Genomic DNA, 18,059 nt, shown 5'->3' with positions numbered 1-18,059 from the left:
CTATGGTAGTTAAATGGCTTAGTTATGGCAGTTAAATAGCTTCACTATGGTAGTTAAATGGCTCAGTTATGGTAGTTAAATGGCTTAGTTATGGCAGTTAAATAGCTTCACTATGGTAGTTAAATGGCTCAGTTATGGTAGTTAAATGGCTCCACAATGGTAGTTAAATGGCTCAGCTATGGTAGTTAAGTGGCTCCACTATGGTAGTTAAATGGCTCAGCTATGGTAATTAAGTGACTCCACAATGGTAGTTAAATGGCTCTGCTATGGTAGCTGCAGCCTTCGGTAGCCCACTTTCAGTAACAGGACACTAGACGTAGCAGTAAGGAAGTGGATCTAGTCAGCAGGTACTGGAAGCCTCCTGTGCCCATTCAGTATAATGACATATCAAATAATCCCACTCTAGAGGGAATGCCCTTTCCATGTTTCCCATGTCTCTGCATTACTATCAAATATATTTTACTAATATTCATAAGTGTTTATTAAACACAAAAATTGAGGACCATGGACCCACCCTCACGACTCCTCCACCTTCCTTTGCACTCGTGGGTGACAGGAAGCCAACAGGCTACTCAGCAATGGGTACAAAATCCTCACTTGTTCACACACTTCTCAGCGTGTGCGTGACCAAGCTTAGACATAACGTATGACTGAATCAGCACAACATGCTCACAAGTTAAATGTGTTCTAAACAAACAAACAAACAAACAAACAGCTAGCGTTTCCAAGGATCTCATGCACTATAGCATTTTAAATTAAAAAAAAAAAAGTTCAAATGACTCACGTGGATTTTGATTTAAAAAAAAAAAGAGCCAACTTTCTCTAGTGCTCTAGAGCAAACTAAACACAAGCAAAGAGAATCAAAACTGTTATGTTGTGCATTCTATTCCTGAATAAACTGTCTAGCTCTTTGGCGTGTTAGCTTAAAAATGTGTCCTGTGCAGCCTCCATCCGGTTGCCATAGTTACCAAAGGAAAATGCTTATTTATAAAGCAAGGCTATACACATTTCACCTCGAGCATTCTCATTATGACAAGACAATTCTTTCTACTTTATTCTCCAGGCTAATTTAGCTGTACTGCAGCAATTTACCTTATTATCCAATAGCACTGAAATTACTATAAGCATGCATTGTGTTTATGAATAAATAAGGAAATAAACTTTCCCCTATTCATGATTATTTCTTTAAAGTCTCACAAGTTTTGGCTATGTTTTAACTGGATGACTAAAGTCTTTCAGAAGATGTAGTCATAAGAACGTGATAGTTAGAAGCGCATTGCTTTTCCAGTATGGTACTTACTCATGCATAAGTAATCAAGCGTATATCTTCTCTCATTTTGCAATGTTTATATTTCCCAGGAAAAAAAAAATGAACCTACCCATGACCCATTGCACCATTAGCTGGTTTTACTATAAAAGTTTTCTGCTTCCGTTTTTTCTTCAATTCTTTCACATAGTTTTGGAACTGAGTATATTCAGAAGGGAAAATCCACGTTCTCGGAACAAAGGTATAATCCATAGGCCGAGACTTGATCATTCTGTGAGTCAGAGGCAAGAGAAACATAAATTCTATTCAAACTAAATAAATCTTATTTCTGTAACAGATATACTATGACGACTTGGATTTCTTGTTTCCTTTCATTTGTTGCTGTACTTGTTTGTGAAGAAAATGCTCTAGGAAACAGCCCAAACCAAATATCAACTGAATAAGGAGACAAGAATTTCTGCTCTGTTATACACTGACTTACGTTTTAATTCAATGGATACTTATTTGAGTGTGCGCCGTGCTAGGCCCTGGTGCTATACAGTGAGGTAACCCCACCTCTTCCTCCAGTGGACCTTCACACAGGCTATGCTCACAAGACAAAGACCAAAGGCACAAAGGGCAGACTAAACAAGTGTCAGCGCTAAGCTAGCTCTTGTGGAAGGTTCAGGAAGGAAGGAATTTATACCACCGTTTATCCCTGGTGTTCCAGTCCCCTATGTCATCACAGACAGTGATTCCTGACTTCTTTCTAGCCACTGTTTTGAGGCAGCACCTGAATCTCTGAGTCCACAGCATGTCCTCTGGTTCTCTTGCACTTGCTAGGATTCTGCTGCCTATTGTGATCTGTAACCTGATGGCACTGATAAGTGTAAGGCATTTGTTTTGGGGGGGGGGGGAGTGGAGGTCCCGGAGCTTGGCCAGAAAGCCTCCCGTGTGCAAATGTTCCACCACTGAGCATACACCCACTGCCTGCTTTGTAGTTTGTATTTTAAAACAAGGCTCATTAGTTGCCCAGGCAGGCCTTGAACTCTCAATTCTCTTGTCTCATCTTCCAAAGTAGCTAGGATTACAAATTTGTAGAAGTAGATAGGCCTGAAAAAAAGTTTTCTTTTTGAGTTATCCAAAATGCTATGTATTTTATACTTATCAATCAATTCCCAATAAAAATGAAAATGAAGAATGATTTTTTAAAATATTATTAAAGATAATGTTTTTTTTAAACTTTACTAACTAAACATATATGCACATTTTGTCTGTGCACCATGTATGTGCCTGGCGCCAGAATAGGCCAGAAGGGGGCATCAGATCCTCTGGAACTGGAGTTGTGAGCTGCCATGTGCGGACGGGGACTCAAACCTGCATCCCTCTGGGAGAGCATCCAGTAATCCTAACAGCATGTTTCCAGCCTTTAAGAAACTATTTTCAAAAGAGACATTATTTTCTTCTAAATATGTAGTGATCATGAGTATAGTCTACAAATAAGGTTACTCAAATTAAAATATAACCACAGGAGATATAGCACAAAAGCAGAGGCTAAGCTCTGAGAAGAGAATGTGAAGAAGAAATATCACCGGTGGGCAAAACCACTAGACATTCACACAGTTAACACATGCCAAGATCTTTGCCAAAGATACTCCTGGGGTGTGTGTGTGTGGTGTGATATATAAGTGTGTATGTGATACATGTGGGCATGTGTGGGCATGTGTGTGTGTTATGATGCATATGTGTGTGTGATGTGATGTATATGTATGTGTGCCTGTGTATGCTTATGTATATGTGTGTGGCATGCAATGTATATGTATGTATGCACGCATGTCTATGTGTGTGGTGTGGTGTGGTGTGTGGTATGGTGTATGGTGTGTATGGGGAGGTATATGTGTGATGTGAGTATATGCATGTGTGGTATATGTGTGTGTATATGTATAATGTATGTATATGTGATATGTGTGATGTGTTTGTGAGTGTATTGTGTGTGATATGTGTGGTATATGTGTGATTTGTATGGTGTTTATGTGTGCATTGTGTATGTATGTGATCTGTGCGTGATATGTGTGTATGTGTGTGTGTAATATGTGTGTGGTATTTATGTGGGGAGTGATGTGGGGGGGTATAGAGTATATGTGTGGTACATGTGATGTGTGTGTGGTATGATTGTGTGTGCATGGTGTTTGTATGTGTGGTGTGTGTGGTATGTGATGTATGTTTGTGTGATATATGTGATGTATATGGTACTGTGCGGTGTATGTATGTGGTTTGTGTGATATGTGTGTATGTGTGTGTGTGTGCGTGTGTTTAAGTGATGTTGAGCTGGGGTCAGTGGGTAAGGGTGCTCACTGAGCAAGCATGTGAACATGACTTCAAATTCCCAGAACCTAAGTAAATATTGAGGTGCAGCCACATATGCACTTAGAGCCCCAGTACTACAGGGAAGTGGAGGCAGTAGGATTACTGGGAGTACCCACAGCCCATCTCCAGGTTCAGTGAGAGATATTGTCTGCAGGAGGTGAGGCAGAGAGTGACAGAGGAGGATACAGTTTCCCACTCTGGTCTGCAGGAGCACGCACCTGCAGACACAAGTATATACACATCACAGCACAACTTCCCCTCACCTTCCTCTTCCCTTCCCCTTCCCCACGCCCTCCCCCCCCCATTCCTTTCGCCTTTCCTCTCTTTCCTGTGTATGCACACAAACGTGGCATTACCACCATGAGACAGGAAATAATGTAATTTCCAACTGCATTTGCTTAGTGTTCGTTAATCTTGCAACTAGATAATCTCAATGCAAAGAAGGGACAATATTGACTAATTTATTATTTTGATTTTTTAAAAAAATAAAGTTTGCATTAATGTTGTAATTTTTGCATTAGCGCCTTTACAATCATTTATTATATTTAACAATGACCTGAAATTAGGCTGAGTTAAGGCTTTTACTAGGCCAATAATCTTTAAAACAACCCATGTGGTAGCTTTCTTTTACATATGTGACTATGTATCTTACGTATCTCACCTACTTAAAAATTATTAGTTTTGATGTTTAAGCTAGATGTAAAATTATATGAATAATTACAATTAAAAACATACACATGAATAATGTCAATATTTAATCTTTAATTATATGCATGGTTCTATGATTGTTTTCTAGTGAATACTCCTTTCTTTCAAAATTACACAAATGTCACTCTACATTCTCAAGCCAAAAAAAAGAGAAAACCCAAACTAAATCTACCCAACAGATATATATACTGCATAAAAATTCTACAGTTTTTTCCCCAACAAAACAGTTGAGCTCCTGTTACCAGGTTTTCCCTGGAAGGATGACTATTCTAGTTCCTGACCTTGGAGATGTGTGCATAAATAATCCTGATGAGTGTGAGTACAGGTGTCTAGGAGCATGCCTGCGGGCATCTAGGATAGCACTTGAAAAGTGTGGTGTTTACGAGCCACTAAACACACAGGATACAATGCAACAAATGACTTCCGTGAGGCTTAACCAGAAACTGAACAGGTATCAATCATTTTGTTTCTAAAGAGCCATCAGATTCTAATAAAAAGGGGAAGCCCCACTAGGAGCTGTTATGACTCTGCAAGAAGTCACCTCTCTGGGCCTCAGTGGCCTCCTGTGCAAAGTGAAAGGCTAGAACCAGGGAACCTCAAGACCCCTCCAGCTCAGGTCTCTCTCCCAGCTGATGAGCACTCAGGTGAATAAAACCTCACACAACAGAGCACCACCACAGTATAAGCTTGACCAGGTCTTCTCTATTAGAAGAAAATGAAGATTACTTCGTCATATTTCTTGCTAAGAAATCCTTCCTACAGATCTCTCCCATTCCTGGAAAATGGTTGATTCTCTGAAAAATAAAAAGGTAAATATTAACATTTAATGAATCAATGAATAGACTTGTATACTGCAACACATCACAAAATATCTGAGACTTATGTTCTAATAAATTGGAAATTATTAATGTAAAGGATTTAAAATTAGATGGCTAGTGACTTATGAAATTAAAAAATATGATAATCAGTGAATAAAACTATAAAATTTTTATCAAATCTGGAAAAGACATTACAAAGATAATAAAGTTCTAATGTTCTGTGTTGGATAGGTGACAATTTAATATCCAAATTGCTTTTGGAATAATAGAATACAGGCATTGATAACATGGGACTTAAAATATTTACTCCATCTGGTCTACTATGTATTCTTAGAATCTAAGCAATGAAGAAGATGAGGGGAGGGAGGAAGAGGAGAGAGGGAGAAAGGAAGGGGAGGAAAGGAGAGGAGGAGGGAGGGAAGGGAATGAAGGGGAGGGGGAAGGAGGGGAGAGGAAGGAAAGGGGAGGGAAGGAAGGAGAGAAGGAGGGAGGAAGGGAGGGAGGAAAGGAGGGAAGGAGAGAGGGAGGGAGGGAGGAGGAGAGAGGAAGGGGAAGAAGGGAGGGAGGGTAAGTAGCAAACATCGATTGCTTTGGATCCCTTGTAGGTTTTTCAATTTGCTTTCCATTTCTTCTAAACACATTTGTACTGCACTATAGATGTAAAAGTCAGACTAATGGAGCTGAAGCTATAAGGTCTTTGTCCACTAAGACAATCCATTCCCTGTCACTCATCTTAAGGTGTACATAACTCAAAGCATCAACTTAGAATTTTTCCCTGTTGATCCATCTTTAAAGAAAAAAGCTAAAGGTTGAGTTTGGAAATGACACGGGCTTAATGCAAAGAGTCAGCACAGCCAGCGAGCAACGAGACAGGCGGCCCAGGGAACTCAGAACTGAAAGCTAATATGTGGACAGATTAAGAAGCTAAATAAAACCATGACGGAAGTGGTGGAAGTGGTGTGACTTTCTCCCCGATGCTGACTGTCAGTCCCCACCTGGTAGTTCTGCAGGTCTGTAATCTTCTCCTGCTGAACAGCAGCATCACACCAGATAAGATTGCTTGTCTCATCTTCATCAGGAGTTTTCATAAATCCCATCTCATCTATTACTAAACGAACTGAAAAGAGACGATTACATCAAACCTGAGCCAGAACACCTTAAAGACATTCACAATGGAAATGCACATGCGTATACCCACAGTGTTCCAGGTGCAGACTGGCCCCACTCCTTATAGCATAAGCTCATTACCAGTGACGGCACTTTTACCAAATTGCTCTCCACAGAAGCTGGGAACTGAATTAGGTTGCACCAAAAAGCCTTAGTCATAGTCCTGCGCAATTTCCCAAAACACAGCACTTGCAGAGGGTTTAGAGAGTGACTTTAGTACAGTAAAAACACAGAGACAGCTGATATAACTCTACACAGGTACATTCACCCTCAGGGCTTCCCCAACACCTGGGACTGGGTATAAAATTGGAAAGGTAAAAATACCCTTGACCATCAGATCTGCCCTGTGCCTTTCACCCTTCCTGTCAACAAGTCAGCTCTGTTTCCTCAGAGTAGGAAGCACTGAAACAGAATTCACAGGGGACTTGGAGATTGGATCTCTACTGCCCCAACCCTGAGATCCCACTGAAAAAAAGATTACTCTTGGGGTATCCTTTTGAGCACAAAACACATGTGCTCCTCTTAGGCCTAGATGTTACAGTTAGTATACTGGCATTTTTCTTTCAACAAGTTTTGAGTTTAAATTTAAGACGAGTGATACAGTTGGGGTAGCATTTGAGTGAGTGCCAGTGAATTCTGAGTTCTAAAAGAAAAGTATATCTACATGCCAGTGCTTACAAGTTCCATTATTTAATGTTTCCTTTATACCATGATCCGCTAATATTTGAGAAGAGATGGGAATTGTGTGGCTGACTTTGATCAGGTGTAAAACTGATAATCAGGCACAGCTGATCTCAAATCCTAGGGGCTCTTGGCTATTTGTTAGATAAACAACTGGTTTTATATGCAGTGAGGCCTGGAATATACTTAAAGAAGCCCTGAGACCATCTGTGGTGGTTTGAACATTCTTGGCCCATAGGAAGTGGCACTGTTAGGAGGTGTGGCCTTATTGGAGGAAGTACATCACTGTGGGGGTGGGCTTTGAGGCTCCTATGCCCAGACTCGTCCCAGTCCTCCTAGCTGCCTACAGAAAGAGTCTCCTTCTGCCTGTCTTTGGATCAAGATGTAGAATTCTTGGCTCCTCCAGCACCATGTCTTCCTGCAGGCTGCCACACTTCCCACCATAATGATAATGGACTGAACATCTGAAACTGTAAGCCAGCTCCACTTAAATGTTTGCCTTTATAAGAGTTGTCTTGGTGATGGTGTCTCTTCACAGCCATGGAAATCCTAACTAAGACACCATCTACATGAGTTCAGGGAGCTGCTTTCTAAGAGCAGCAGGATGAAGCTTGGGGCTATATTGATATCCTGTTTCTTCAAGTACATACACAAGGCGTTCATGTCATGATGGCCTCCTCAGGGCTCCGCTGTCTGTGTGCCATTTGGACACATATAAAGCATGAAAGCTGTAGCAACGGGGCCTGCAAGATTCCTCCTCTACCAGGCTCACAGCAGACAGGAGCAACAGGGACAGAAATCTACACATGAGTAACACTAACACATCTGAGCTTCAGGCATAAGTGGTGACCCCCCAGTGACAAGACAAGGAGAGAGTCAGGCAGTGATGGGGGCAGCTCAGCTGACTACTTAAGTCTAAGATCTTCGAGTATCCACCCACTAGTCAGGCCAACACTTTCAGATTACATAAAGATAGTTGAAAAGATATACTCTATATTCACAAATCTTTATATGATCAGATGTATCTAAATCTTTTCATGATGTACTTCAAAGCTCAGATAGCTAGTACTTTTAAACATGACAGAAAAATCCTGAGTTGTGCACCAGACCTGCAGCTTTGCTCTTAAGAGAAAGTCAAGTTAATTGCATGCATTTCTTTGTTTGAACTGACAATTTAGAAATCTATTAGCATCTTTTAAAAGCAGATCATCCCCCACTGCATGGGAAAAGAATTCTTCTAATCTGTCAGAAATTTTATAGAAGTAATTTGAAAATCCATTACGTAAAACTATTTGTCTCTCCAGAACCCTACACTGCTTTTAATGCCAAGGCAGTCTTTCCAGAAATTATGAAAAGTGCAGAATTCTGAAGAAACTCACCAATTTCAAACTTTGTTCCGGCAACATTAGCTGTAATAATTCCCTTCTTCTTCTTTTTTCTCACTTTCCTTTTCATTGTGCATTGGTAAGGTAATTCTGTACCCAGATCCACAGGAGATGATCCCTGAATAACTTTAAAAAGAAATATGAAATGAACAGCCGTCACTAAAATACATTGTGACCCGAAATATATATGCTGCGTCTAGCAGGTTAAAGCTACGAACGGTGACACTTCCAGAGCTTGAATATCATATTTTCTAAACATACTCTAGTACGGTTCGGCCAGTCCACTTACCCCCATCTTGAGGCAGAGATGGCATGGTAACGTATACCAAGCAAGCAAGAAGCCTGCCTGTAGTGCCAAGCGCTCGGGAAAGCTGGAAGTTCCGAGTTCATCTAAGTAGAATATGGCCCCAAGTCACAGGAAGATCCTATCACATTATCTGGGTCAAAGTCTTGGATTTCACGACACAAGTTTTGGGCTGGGATGCTACCTAGAAAGGTTGAAAATAAAGTTATTTAAGGCAGAATTTCATGATGTTTCTCGTGCCAACACCATTCTCGTGAGAAACAACATAATTGCAAAAGACAATTTATCCCATAAAAACAGTTTGTGTGGCTCTATTATTAACCCATATAGAAAATGCCAAATTGTGGCTTTGCAGCCTGAAAGTAAACAGTCTAGGTCATTGTCTTTTAATCATAGATCTTTTACATATGCATATTACACACAGAAATAAAAACAGTAAAAATTCACTGCTGTGCAGTGTACATTGAGAATCTTGAGATTTATAATAGACTGTTTTTTTATCAAGCCTGATTGGGAGAAGTTTTTTTTTTAATCCCTGTGTTATAGAAAAGTTAACTGAGCTCAGGAAACACAAATAATTTTTTCTCTTTGCAAAGAAAGAAGTAAAGTGGAGGTGGAGATGAAGTGGGCCAAAGCCAGAGTCCCCACCCAGGAACCCACACAACCTTCTTCCAGTACTCCACCTGTTATCACGCTGACACTTTCCTCATGAAGCAGTGAAAGAGCTATGAGGGTAGGGATCACTCACAAGAGGAATGTGGAAAGAGATTTGTTTTTACAAGGGTAAAGGGGAAATAGCTTTGTAAAGCAGACTGAACCATGCCTTAAGATACAGGAACAGCTTTGAAAGACACAAACACAGGTAGGCTCATTACAGGAGGATCTTATTTAAGCACACAGAAGGACATGATGTTCCCCTAAGGGATAAAGTATCTTGATTCAGCCACATATCACCCAACAGAATCCCCATCTGCTCTGTGGGCATCTGCAGGGTCAGCGGAAGAATCAGGGCACTAGGTCTTGACTATACTGACTAGTTCCCAGTCTCGACGTTCAGACTTCTCTCTTCTTTGAACTCCTATAAAATGTCTCTAATCACAGCAGAAAAGACATCAAAACTGTTATGCTAAACAAAAGGTTGAGAGGGAAACTTTCACCAGATTATCAGGTTTATCATAAATCCTGTGACATTAAAGTTGACTCGCTCAGCCACGATCCTCGATTATTCATTATTGACAGTGAGATCTCATTAAAGGATGCTTACAGCCTATTCATTCTCGGATACCATTTCAATGCAAATCAGGCTCCAGAATGATTCACTACAAAAACTAGTAAAGTATTATTGATTAGACACTCATGATGGGTAGGCAGTGTGTTAAGGATTTAAAAAAAAAAGTAACCTCATTAGCAAGCTTTGGACTTCAGCTCATTTTCCCACAACGTCTAGATATAGAAACTACAGCTTAAAGTTTAAAAAGATTAAATAAATAAAACAAGAGTTTTGATTCATTTTTGCCTAAGTAGCGATCTCATCCATCCAGCTCCACTATTTTTAGACACCACACCAACATTACATGGACATATAAGGAGCTTGCAAGACTAATTTGGTACTCAGAAGACAGGCTGTATTCTGGAAATTCACGATACCTCAAACCAAACAGGGAATTTGCAGTCAACATCTCTAAACTGATCTCCCTGCTCCCAAATCCAAGCTGAAAACAGACTAGGTCACCGCTCGGAGGGAAGAACGGAGTGTCCTGAAGTTCAGTGCAGTTCTGTTTAGAAGCTCTCTGAGACTTCAGGGAGGACACTGAGTTTGGGATTTCGTGACCAACACCTTGTCACTGGAGTAAACAAAGGTCCCTTCACAGTGATGCCCCACTGTCTCATTAGAGGTTGGTGACAAGTCAGAAAGAGTTTGAAAACAATTCTTTCTGGGGTATGCCAGGCTCCTGAAACAGCCTTGTTAATTTCTGAACTTAAGTTATAAAATGAACAACTTTGTTTATAATGAAGAATAAAAATGTTCCTTGGAGTCACACAGGAATTTGAAGTATTTAACATGGTCCTAGTCATATATAGGCTATACCCCATCCCATTTATGATTTAGTGGGAGTTACAAACAAATTTGAGGAGGACTTGATTGTATCCTCCCAATTCTAACTAATTATTTTAGGCAAGGAATTTGAGAAAATATGCTTATGACATCATGCCACTAAGGCACTATTGTCTAGTCTCCAAAAAATGGAGGCGTGTTTTGTTTACCTCAGAAATACTTTAAGCCAATGGTTTCTCACCAAAACTCAACATCCATCAAAGCCTCGGAGACTGAGACCTCCTCCACGTTCTACTTGAACTTCCACCAATCACTGAAAATCTAGACAAATGGCTACTTCAGCCTCATGTGTGAGTGATTTGTTTCTTCCTCTCTGACCTACTCTGGAGATCTTTATTGGTATCCCATCAAACCCACCTATCTAGAAGGTGAGTTTCCCAAAGACAGTGGTTTTCTTCAGTCTTGCTCATCTCATAGTTCCCAAAACTGGAACCTGGCAGTGCTCAGTAGACACCTTTTACTAAGTTAATGTGTGCTATGGTTTGGAGGTTATTTCTACCTGAATTCATGGAGAAACTTAATCCCCAGTGTAATACTATTAAGGGGAAGTAAGAAAGTCATAAGGTTTCTCTCATGCACAGAGCTTCAGGAAGTGTCTGGCTACTTTTGCCTTTCTCCCATGCCATGTGTGAACACACAGCAACAAAGATGCTGTCTTGAAAGCAAATAGATCATCCTTCAGACCGTGGTTATAGATGCTCTAATGTCAACCCTGTGAGACATGGACTTTTATGACACACACATTACCTAATAGTTGGTATTTTGTTAAAGAAACACATATTAACTAATACAATGAGTTTTTTAAAACTTACTTTGCAATAGTTTTAGGAAAGGAAAGCGGACCACGGAATTGTGAGAAGCAAATGCCTATCATTTTCATATTCTAAATTAGAAGGGGCAAAATGTATAAAAGTTTCTATAATACAGCACTGCTGGGATAAACTCACAGAACAGCGCAGTCAGTGCGTAGAGCTCTGGGGTCTGTTGTGGCTGGGAGCAGTGAAGGAGAAGACTAACTTCTATAAAAACACCGTGGAATCAATTTTACCTGTCTTAAAGGATCCATATATATATGTGTGTGTTCCATGCTGTCTATGACTGTTGCCTTACCTCTCTACCATGATAGACTCTACCCCTTGAGAACCATAAGCCAAAATAACCCCTTTCTTCCCTAAGTTGGTTTTATCAGTTTACACTCCATAACAGCAATGGAAAAGCAGCTGATATAGGCTGCAATATGCTACTCAAAACACCCCGGTAACTCCAGCATCGCCACTGCCTGCATGGCTCTCAGGAATGTATGTTCTCAGGTCAATCGCTGCCCTCCATAGTCTCCAGTCTGGGCATAAGACATCTGATTGCCAGTCCCCTCCCATGACTCTGCTGCAGACTGAAGCTGGACTGGAAGGCCGGTGGTGGGTTTGGCATATACTAGGAAGTGGGGATGATACCATACTGGAGTCTGTATTCTTTAAGCTGATCTGAAACACAGCCGGACCTGCTGACTTGGAAATCTCCTGGCTAGGCAATACATGGAGGAGACAGCATTTGGCAAGAAAAACGCTTTATTTCAGCAGAAGAGAGAAAAAAAATCCTATAAAGTACCTCGCTTGCTCAAGCTGAGTGAGCCCGTGGCGGATAAGCAAGAAAGGCGTCACATCTCTAAACTACAAGCTAGCCACTATGGCTGACTAACACATCCATTTTCTGAAAAATAAATGCATCAAAAATCATTGACTTTGAAAACTAACAGCAACCGTAAAGTTTAATAATGCACATTATACTCAATGTTGGGCCTCAAGGAAGGGACATCGATCTGAAAGGTCACAGGGGGTTCAATTTTTAAGGGATGGGGGTATAAACATAGAGGAAAGAGAAATGAGAGATGGATCCACGTCAGAGAGAGAGGCAAATACTCTATGGAACACTTGTGCAGTAAAGTACTGGAAAGCAAGGAAACAAAATAAACTGCAACCAGATGAAGAACCACAGAAGAGCTCAGATTTTAGAAAACTGCCCAAGAATGTACGCAGTACATTATTTACAAGAGGTTTAAAATGCTACAAATTCTACACACGCAAATGACGCTTAGAAAGCGATGCAGATGGAAAAAGGTACTAAGAGCAGCATGAGAAAGACAGCCACCAGGTCTGACGTCTCCTGAGAAGGAGGACATGGAAGCCAGCACTCTTCTGAGCAAAGAATCACCGGAGTGTGATACTGACGCCGTCACGAGTTAACACACATTTATCATGGCTCCTCCTTTTGAAGTGATCAATCAGCAGAAACAGAGGTCCCCTGACAGATTCACTTGAGTCATGGTGTGTTTCTCTGGAAGTGTCCCGTTGGAAATGGCCCTTGAAGCTCAGGCAAGATCTCACTTCATGGGCAATGCAAAGCAACCGAAGGGCTTCCCATAGATCTCTCCGGCTGTGTAATGGGAGCAGGAAGAACGGTGTGTGGAAGATATTTTGACGGTCCCTGACAGGAAAACTGAGTGCTTGGCCACAGGCAGCATCACACACATAGAGAGAGAAGAGTGCTACCGTAGTACAGCAGCCAGACTCGGTGATCAAGAAAGAATTGGTAATTGCTAATGATTTCAATAAGCCTGGCTTACAGAAGGGGGTAGGAGCTGGCTCCAAGTCTCAAAAGGTCTGCAGAAAAAAAAAAAATCCAATCCCAGGAGTTAGGTGCCTTGGTTGACAGTTACAGAAAAATATGGTTGATTATGGACCAGAAAGTAAATAAAATCCGTAACTGAAGATAAGACAAGGAATGCCTCTAATTCTACGTAGAACATTCCTTTAATTAAACACAGAATGGAGCTGGAGAGATGGCTCAGTGGTTAGGTTTAGTGGTCCTCTGGCAGAGGACCCAGTGTATTCCTGAAACTCACACAGCTGCCCCAACCATTTGTAATTCCAGACCCAGGAGGATCCAATGCACTCCTTTGGTTGCCACAGACACTACACACATGAGATGTGATACACACACATACATGCAGGCAAAACACTCATATCCCTAAAATAAAAATAAGCCTTTAAAAAAACACACACAGAGAAGACTCCTTCTGCAGCCTAACGGACCTTGTTTCTGTTTCTGAAATTAAAAAAAAAAAAAAAAAAAAAAGACAATGTATTTCAGTGTGCACAGCTGCATAACTGGTGAGCAACAGATGACGTCACTCTAACTGTTCTCCTAACAATAGTGTATTGACATTGAAAAAGGTTAGAGAAGATACTTGAATCCTAAACACAGGAACGTTTGTGCCCATTCCCAGTCTGGTTATCCTCTACAAACCTAGAGCTGACTATGGAGACAGAACGTTATAGATCTGAAGGAGCCACTTGGTCATACACCTCTAAAGAGCCGGCAGGAGCCAGGGGTAAGTCAACAGAAGAATCAAAGAGCCATGTGTGCACTCTGGAACACTGACCTGGGGCAGTAGCTCCATAACAGACTGTTGTTTGCTTCTCAGATTCCCACATGTTCTCCAAGAATATAATAAAAAAAAGTCCTCAAATCTCCCCCAAAGCAGGGGAAGGGGAGAAGAAGTCACACTTGCTCTCTAGAAATAACATATGTCAGTAGTTAATTTGTGCATATTTTACTCACTTCTGTGCTCATGGATATACACACTTACACAGGCTCACATGCATGTACATGCATATGCATGCACACATGTACACATGCATGCACATAAATGCACACACATGAACATGCGCACATACATATATGCATATACACATGAACACAGGGACACACAAAATCACAGATGTGCAATACATACACACATGCACAAACACATACATGAACACACATGCATACACAGAGACACACACATGGGCACACGGACACACACATAACACATATGCACACACACAGAATCTAAGACATCCTTGAAGCACCAGCCTACACTTTGCTACATGCAGCACTGTCTTGCTCTGAGATTTTCAGGTGGGACAGCGCATGATTTGCACTCAGCTCTCACAGCTCAGGAGCATGCTTCAAGAACACTGAGGAAAATGGAGACGGTGTAAAATCACCAGTTCTATGCACTTTACCAGAACAGTCACAATAGATATCAAACTAGGTATTAGCCTCGCTAGCACACAGATGACATCAGCATAAGGTCATGTGATATCAGCATAGTTCTCCCTGTCCAAAACTTAACTTTCAACATCACTTGTAAATCTGGTGACTCCTCTGACACTCCTTAGCTTGACACAGTGTGTCATGACATAGCCTAACCTGAAAAAGGCACAACAAAATCCTTCCTAATTTTCCTTTTGAGTTCCTTGTTTGATATTTTTTTGGTGCACACACATTAACCAATTTTAGGGTATATATTAGTTTAATGGTTATTTTTATATCCATGCTTATGAATCATTAAATTCATTAACCTACTGATCATGACAGCACATGCCTGTAATCCAGGCACATGAGAGACTGAAGAAGGAGGGTACTGAGTTCAAGGCCAGCCTGGGCTGCATTGTAAGACTCTATCCTCTACCAGAGATAAATCCTTAAGTTGTCCTTACTCAACAACCATGGATGGAGCTCATGGTGAGGGTGGTGAATAAGTAACTAAATTTACCAGACGTCCTTAGATGTAAGTAACTACATGACTCTAAAAGAATAGGCATTGAGGTGGCTACTGGGGTAGAGGAAAGGACATGGTTCAGCGGGACTTCAAGTAACAACTGAAAGAGGAGTCTTCCAGGTGACTGTCACTTTTTGCTCCCCTGCCTTGGGTGCACATGTGATTACAGTTGCTCTGCCATGAGCAAGAACTATGCTGAACCACAGATCTCTTTCTTCTGAACATGGGTTGAGATGACGTGGTGGTCTATGACTGCAAGAAACTGGTTAACAGAAAACTGTAGACAGGGCAGAAGATAAAACAAAACCCACACAATTCCACTGACACTCGTTGTATGTTGGCTGGTATTCTTTGGAAAATCTCTTATTTTGTATGTATGGATGTTTTGCCTGCATGTTTGTCTGTGTACCACATGCGTGCCTGTTACCTTTGGAGGAAATGGAATTACAGATGCTTGTGAGCTGCCATGTGGGTGCTGGCAATTGAAAATTGGTTCTCCAAAAGAAGTTCCCAACAACTGAGCCACCCCTCTGTGCCTGGTTTGTCATTTTGAAAACCCACAGTGATTCTTATAGGAGTGATGTATGGCAGTTAGGGTCCAGGATCCCAGTTATTAACACCAGAGCTGACTAATAGACGTGTAAACATCTTATCAATTTTACATATAAACAGGGATTCTCACAAATAGTGAAGCCTGAAGAAGTTAGTAATGCAGATATTTCCATATTTAGAAAGGAATGAGGCAGGATGGAAAACAGACAGACAGACAGACAGACAGATAGATGCACTAAGATGAAGAGGAACAGATCCTAGAAGATAACACTCACTTTGGTCATTGAGGTTCATTTCAGCGCCAGTTCCTACGCTCTGGTGATCAGGACTGGTTTCTAACTCAGTACAGGAAACTGAACCCTTTTGTCAGGAGCCATAACAGGACAAGCTAATAACTAGCAGGTGATCTTCTTGAGATGGTCTGCTTCGAATTATAATATAATAGGTGGCAGATTCGCTCATATAGGCAAGTCCCAGGAGAATCCGTTGTTAGGAAAGATTCCTGCTATTAACATGCTTTCCTGTTATTGTTAAACATAAATAACAATCACTAGGTATTAGCCAACCCTTTTGAGCAGATCTCTGCAGATCTACAAAGATGTACTGTCTTGTAATGATGCTTTACCAATAGATGACTTCTTAAGTCTTAATGATGATCCTATAAGAATTCCTAAAATTATATCAGTGGTTATTAAGCTCTTTTATTAATGGGATTGCTATTAGGTCCTTTTCTGATAGTCAAAACTGCAGTGAGAACTCTATCAGTCTCCCATGTGTCACCAGTTAATTGCTCTTAGATGGGTAACCAGACTTTCTCCTACTCAGAGCACATGTCAAGAGGTTGGAAAGCAACTAACCAAAGGTCATAAAAAGGGGAACTAATGATTTATTATAGGTGCTAGGACAAAAGATAAAATATTGACTGGGTTTATCTAAACAAAACTTCACTAATAACTTAGTTATGGTTTTAAACCTTCAGTGAACCTGTGGAGCTGAGACAGGTGATGGATGTTTAGCCAGATAATTACTCCTAATGGATATGCATGTAAACATTCTCTGTTGTAAATTTCGATTTCAATTTATGATTTGATTTTATGTGTGAACTTTTAACGTGTGATCATGTATTCTGAAAGATGTATTAAGTACTGAGAACAAAGAGAAGAGAAAAGACATTTTTCCCCTTGCCCCACTTAGGATCTTTCTGCTTTCCCTCTTTTTCTTAGATAGCTTTAATAGGAAAATTTTTACAACTTAGTAATAAACACTATAATCACTTCTCCAGGTGTCCCTTTTTCTTCTTGAGACTTCTGACTCGAAGGCTGAAAGTTAGAGCCTCCCAGTTCTGCTGAGATTGAACCAAGGCCACATTTCTTAATTTACCCCACCCCAACCCACCCACTGATAGTAATTGCCACAGATGTCAATTGCCTAAGCCACCAGCCTTTTAACCTCAGAAAGAGCAAGAAACTTTTTAGGATTTTTTTAGAAGTTATCATCAGGCCCAGGCAGTAGTGGCACACACCTTTTAATCCCAGCACTTGGGAGGCAGAGGCAGGCAGATTTCTGAGTTCAAGGCCAGCCTGGTCTACAGAGTGAGTTACAGGACAGCCAGGGCTAAATAGAAGTTATCATCAGCATTTCAGTACACTTAGAAAGCTAGAACATCCGGAGACCCTCAGACTTCAAAGCCACACCAGAGTCCCACTCTGTGGCCCTGCCACTACCCTCTCCAGCCGGGGAGTTTCCTCACACCCTTTAAAAACAATCTTTACAGTGTAAGTCATCCAGGGAAAAGCATGCTACATGTGGCCTTTTCTGAAGTGATAACTACACAGGTGATTTCTGTATAAATAATCAACATGCCAGCTGGCATGTTTTGCCTTGGAGCCAAATGCACTTTGGGAAAGATGGAAGACAATCCCAGTTTCAAGGACGGGTAACTGGCACAGACATAGAACAATCATACAACCGCATCCTCTTTATCCCTGGAGTTGGTTTACAGTGAAGTAAGGCCAGTGAGAACTGGCCCTGGGACTCACTCTCTGACTCCTGGAAGGAAGCAGATCCCTTCTTGTGATGTGGGGGTGAATCAGAGCAGATACACGTCTA

At 41.0% G+C, this 18,059-nt stretch overlaps 1 protein-coding gene across 5 annotated transcripts in view; it reads right to left on the bottom strand.

Annotated features, from left to right (window-relative positions):
• The window catches only part of Ttll7 (tubulin tyrosine ligase-like family, member 7), a 131,826-nt gene that overhangs the window by 81,148 nt on the left and 32,619 nt on the right, over positions 1-18,059 (bottom strand). For all 5 annotated transcript variants that reach the window (XM_017319721.2, XM_017319722.2, NM_001302957.2 and 2 more), the window contains exons 2-6: positions 8,662-8,860; positions 8,367-8,498; positions 6,135-6,256; positions 5,048-5,115; positions 1,380-1,538 (exon numbers count right to left, since the gene is read on the bottom strand). In XM_017319721.2, coding sequence (XP_017175210.1) covers positions 1,380-1,538; positions 5,048-5,115; positions 6,135-6,256; positions 8,367-8,498; positions 8,662-8,686 — 506 coding nt within the window. In that variant the 5' untranslated portion in view covers positions 8,687-8,860. The remainder of the gene's footprint in view (positions 1-1,379; positions 1,539-5,047; positions 5,116-6,134; positions 6,257-8,366; positions 8,499-8,661; positions 8,861-18,059) is intronic.

The sequence above is a fragment of the Mus musculus genome, chromosome 3 (genome assembly GCF_000001635.26).
Source record: "Mus musculus strain C57BL/6J chromosome 3, GRCm38.p6 C57BL/6J".
NCBI lineage: Eukaryota > Metazoa > Chordata > Mammalia > Rodentia > Muridae > Mus > Mus musculus.
The sequence above is the reverse complement of the archived record's forward strand: the minus strand, read 5'-3'. Positions and strand labels throughout refer to the sequence as shown.